This window comes from Aplysia californica, unplaced genomic scaffold, assembly GCF_000002075.1.
Source record: "Aplysia californica isolate F4 #8 unplaced genomic scaffold, AplCal3.0 scaffold00673, whole genome shotgun sequence".
Taxonomy (NCBI): Eukaryota; Metazoa; Mollusca; class Gastropoda; order Aplysiida; family Aplysiidae; genus Aplysia; species Aplysia californica.
Window position 1 is genome coordinate 76,042 of NW_004797943.1, and position 5,496 is coordinate 81,537.

General features: G+C 39.5%; 1 protein-coding gene across 1 annotated transcript in view; it reads right to left on the reverse strand.

Annotated features, from left to right (window-relative positions):
- The window catches only part of LOC106013121 (mucin-5AC-like), a 6,121-nt gene extending 5,630 nt beyond the window's left edge, over positions 1–491 (reverse strand). Inside the window, exon 1 of the mRNA XM_035972385.1 lies at positions 422–491. Coding sequence (XP_035828278.1) covers positions 422–491 — 70 coding nt within the window. The remainder of the gene's footprint in view (positions 1–421) is intronic.
- Positions 492–5,496: the final 5,005 nt, after the last annotated feature.

Below are 5,496 nucleotides of genomic sequence, written 5' to 3' on the forward strand. Positions count from 1 at the left end.
AGGGGGGGGGTGTTTTACGGAGCGGGTTGTCCCAGCACGTGAGACATGTATTTACTTGGCCTAATGTCCTGTCTTGTGCGTTTGCGTGAGTGCACCTTTAAGTCTAACTTTTGTAACGTCTACTGCCATTGTTAACGACTAAGACATATTTCTCCCTGCGAGATGAATAAAGATTGTCATTGTCATTGTCATTGTCATCAGTTTAAGCCGTTTCAAACTGAACTGGCGATAAATAAGGATGTAACGTTTTCTGAGGGCACTTTATGCATGGCGCTGCAGGATATTTTTATGAATGCCCTCCTTAAAGTAGCATAATTTGATTGCTCTTTCTGTTACCATAAATTAACTTTTAGCAACAAAGTGCTTACCAGATTACATAATATAAATAGCAACAACTTGGGTTAAATGTAAACTGGCTTACCGTGGGAGATGCTTGGTAGGACTATGAGCAGGCATAAACCTACCACAACGGTTGACACTGTAGAGGGCATGGTTGATGAGTTAGTGACACTCTTTGAAGTCCCTTTCGATTCACACTAACACCAAGACAATGCCGTTGAATATGCCTAAATCGAAGTTGCAAGCATTCAATTTTTTTTAAAAGATACCCAAACGCGTCCTGCGATCTGTCTACCTCGAGGCCTCAGTGAGATTCTGATTCGAACAAGTAAACAATCAGCTTATGGACTGTGCTTACGATTCGACTTTATATAGAAATTGAAAGTTAAACTGTTGCGACGTGACACGATTAGACAACGAGCTAGGTGATCTAAAGTGTGTATTACGAGGTTGGATGGAATCACCGCACAGATTTCGACGTCTATAAACTGAGAAGTGTGCGCGTCCTCTTAAATAAACACAGAGAAAACTGAGGCCCCATCTCTCTGCTAATAACTCGGTTTGCCTTTAACTCCCTGCCAAGAAGGCCTCAGTCGGTTCTCAGATAGTCAACTCTTACGTCACATCCCGTTTGATCCAGGTTCTTATCTGGACAACTAAAATGGGACTGCGAAAGACCGACTATCTGCGACTGCGGACGTCGTTAACATTATGAACATCGTAGTCAGAAACGACTTTAGCAAGAAAACTTTGGCGTCAACATTCTCAACAAGTCTACACAGCAGCTGTTGTGGTTCCTCTCATTGTTTGATAACGATTGACACAAAGAAAGTAATGTGCCTTAGCCTGGACACGCACACGTGTGCGCGCGCGCGCGCACTCACACACACACACACACACACACACACACACACACACACACACACACACACACACACACACACACACACACACATTCTCGAGTAATATCATCCTAAAATACTGCATTCAGCCATTCAGTATTCATCACCCACACATTAGGATTCAAAAGTGTGTCAAAATAGACAAAGATATTAACGTGGCAGTGTCACAATACAATCAGATTGGAAATCATCTCAGAATATTGCACACCATAAACACAAGGTGCGAAAGTTGAGTTAGAGATCTACTTCGCATGATGACAGTTTTATTTCAATTTTAGTAAGTTTTACAGCACAATAAATATAGGTCATATAAGTACCAAAAATGAGGTCTTACTAGAGATCAAAATACAAAGAAAAGGAGAAGCCATAAGGACGTCGGACGATAGATGAGTGATAGGAAAAAAGGAGCAAACCCCCACCAGAGCACCCGCCAACCACCCACGCTTGATGAAAGTTTAGTTTTAGTACAGTAGTCTCCGCCTAAACGCACGCCATACAGAAGCACGCTCTGCGGCGCTCGCAGCTGCATGAGCGCCAGAAGACGAGGGGTGTTACAAGAGAGTAACAAACATAAAAAAGAAGAAGGGGAGATAAGGACGATAGATGTTTGATAGAAAAGAAGAAGCAAACCACACCAGAGCACCCGCCAACCACCCACACTTGATGAAAGACAACATAAAAACATATTGAGATCAGAGTGCCACTTGTCTAGTTATGTTCATGTAGATGAAATGAGTCCTTTTCAATTTACCTTAGTCAACCCTAGCAAGTTCCCCAGTAGATTTCGAGGCAATAAATAGGTTCCCTGAACACCAGAAGGAGGTGCTACCCATCTTATACTTATGGTGGGAAACACACTTAAACATCTATTCTTACACCTTTTCTCCTTTCTGACTTTCTGTAACCTACTCTTCTAAATTCTTTAAAATGGCACAGATGCACAACTTAGAACATTTATGAGGAAGGCTACTTCAAACCTGCCCACCAAGACCAACCCGGACTGAAAGGGTTAAAAAATAAAAATCTCAGTAGAAAGATGGAGACACTAGATTTTATAAAAACCCACAAACAGGACTTGAACCCACGTCTCCCGCATGTGATGGTGAAGTACTTAACGACCACACCAGACACTGGCCCATACTTTTCTTATTGTGCCAAGAGACAAATTAACTTTTAAAAGACTGTTATGTGCCAAGTAGTGTTGGACTCCACAAAACAAAATCTACTTTCTCCCTTAAGACAGACAAACTTCTGCAGGACGTAAACAAGACTTTTAGGTTTAATAAGATTCTTAGGACATTTGCAATATAATTAGGCCATATACATACCGGAGATTAGAAGTGTTACAAGAGAGTAACAAACACAAAAGAAGGAGGAAAGATAAGAACGATAGATACATCTGATACGAAAGAATGAGCAAACCACACCAGAGCACCCACCAACCATCTTCATCCTTAAGATCGAAGAAAGCTACATGTTGTAGGCCTATATGATAAGAGCATGTTGTAGGCCTATATGATAAGAGCATGTTGTAGGCCTATATGATAAGAGCATGTTGCTGAACCAAGTCTTCTCTGATAGACTATAAATATTTGCAAAAAAGCAAAGGAAGTAGGGAATAGCGACTACTTAAAATAAATGAAGGTAAAAAAAAAAAAAAGAACTAACACATTTTTATTCATAACTTCTTTAATTTATGAAAGGTACAAAAACACATCTGTATGAAAAATATCAGAGATTTCTTACAACTCAGCTACTGTACTTCAAGTAGGCGAACACATTCATAGAGTACAGTTACAAAATCATCTTCACAGAGTCAGTCACTCTCTGACAAGACTATCATACACACAGTTATAGGGGCGCACACATGACATGCATGCGCGTACATGCATGTGCACATGCACACACACCACACACACACACACACACACACACACACACACACACACACACACACACACACACACTGAGTCACTTTGAATGTAGACACGCAGACAAACTTGAAAAACAATCTCCCTCCCTCAACCTCTCTATCTTTATACTGCCTTCCTGAATATGGTAGACTGATCACTTTTTGACATTTGTGACACAGCGTGGTGAAATCATCAAAATAATGAAAAAGAAGAAAAACTGTATTTTTCTTCCTGTTTGACAATTTTTATCAAATTTTTGTTTTTTGGCTCAACATTTATGTCCCTTTAAGAAAAGGCCTACTTTGCTATGTGGCTTTTACTGAAACACGTTGATTAAAGACACAAAAATAGTAATACATCAGTTTCCAAGGACTCTAAAACAATGGAAGTGAGTGGAAGTTACCAAACTTTGGGGGCCATTTTATAGCAAATTTACCTCTGACACCAGGTGACAGACACCTTCTTCAATTGCAAACATCTTGACTTCTATTCAAGATAGATGGGTAACTTTCATCGATTCTGTCGCACCATGACACATTTTACTTTATTCTCACAATGTATAATGTACGTCAAAAACAAATTATTTCCCTAAAATCCCCTGAAAACTTACCTACTATAACAAAAAGTAACTGCAGTATAATCCGCTTATATCGACATGCTTTGGGAAGTGGATTTGAAGTCGATATATAAAAATGTCGATAAATGGAAATATAAAGCCAAAGAGTAAAAACAATGGGAGGTCAGTGGTAAAAAGACAACACTACTTTTTTAAGTTGGTTGCTTCCCTTGATTCTTACACAACTACACAGTAAAACTAACAAGAGGCGGGAAGTGGGGGGGGCCTGATTTACGGCACCAAAGACCGAGCAATGCGAAGCGCACACAACACAGCAGCCCAAACTTTGTTGTAGCATCCTTGTAAGGCCTGTTTATGGCCGCTTGCTGGGGAAAATGGAAAGGCGAGGCACTGACTCATTGACCGTGGCACTTGCCAGCGACAGACAGAGAATGGGATGGGGAAGTGGAGTGAGAGATCGGTTGTGGGGGTAGGGAGGTGATTCCCAGCACGCCAGATGCTCACGTCTGTGAGGCACTGTACTGTGTTGGAGACTACACTGTGTAGGCCCTACATGACCTACTCAAGCCTGGTGTGTCGAATAGGCTACTTGGCAGGTAGGCAGACTTAATGAAAAACTAATGCGTTGACCATAAGCGTGGCTTTTTACCCCCATTTATGTTTGTGGGCTTCGCCAGGTACCCAGGGAGCATGTCGATAAAGCAGAGTGGGCCGGACAAAAAGTAAATATATAAGAGACATTGTTTAGTGAAGATATTGAAGGAAAAATTTCGTAATTGGAAAATATGTCAATATGTCAAAATGTTGATACATCGGGTGTCGATATAAGTGGATTATACTGTATTTCAAAGGTACATTTTAGATGTGGCTTTCAAAAAGTAGAAATACTCTACAGAACTCGGGATTTCAGAATGTGAACGTTACAACTGAGAGTACATTTTAAGCCGAGTACATTACACCATGGTTTTACCGGGTACTATTTCATACCCAAATTCTTTTCACAATAAACAAAAAATTTTTTTTTAAATTTATAGCAATTATTCATTCAGCTGAGCCTCTCTATTTTTTAACGATTCCTCAATAATCATTGTTAAATCAATATAATCAATACACTCCGATCAGGTCATCAAGTTTGATATTATTCAGTCTACCTAGTTTGAATTCAATGTTATACATTGTTGTGCAAAAGAAAAAAGGAGAATTTTGGAAATCTTTTTCGTTTTTAAAATTGTTCTAACATCACCATGGTTCTACATTGCATGTTAAAATATTTGATAAAATAACTACAATCCAGTAGGGATAATGTTGATCCAAAAGTAGGAGGATTGAACTGAACTTTTTTTTTTTTAAGAATCTTATGAAAAAAATTGGGAAAAAATTCTTCGCAAATACAAAAAAGTGTGCAAGAACAAACACTAAAAAAAAAAGAGGCCAGGCTCCTATCACTTCACAATAATTCCCATGGTTATTGCCCCTTGGAAAGCTTATTCCAGTTTGCTATCTCCACACCCAGGGACAAAACTGCGTGGCAGCACATCAAGGGCTCAAACCCTGTCATTCACACATATGTCTCTGGTATCCATGGTGACATTTTGCTACATCAGAATTAAAAAGTTTTAATCGACATTTCTGGCTGTTTTAAGTTACTAAGACCATGAAGTCAGAAAGCGAATGCTCTATCTGCTCTATCAAAATCGTGGATAATATTTGGTGTCGCTATCAAGATATTCAAAGAATTGTATTAGAAAAAGCTTGACATAATGTG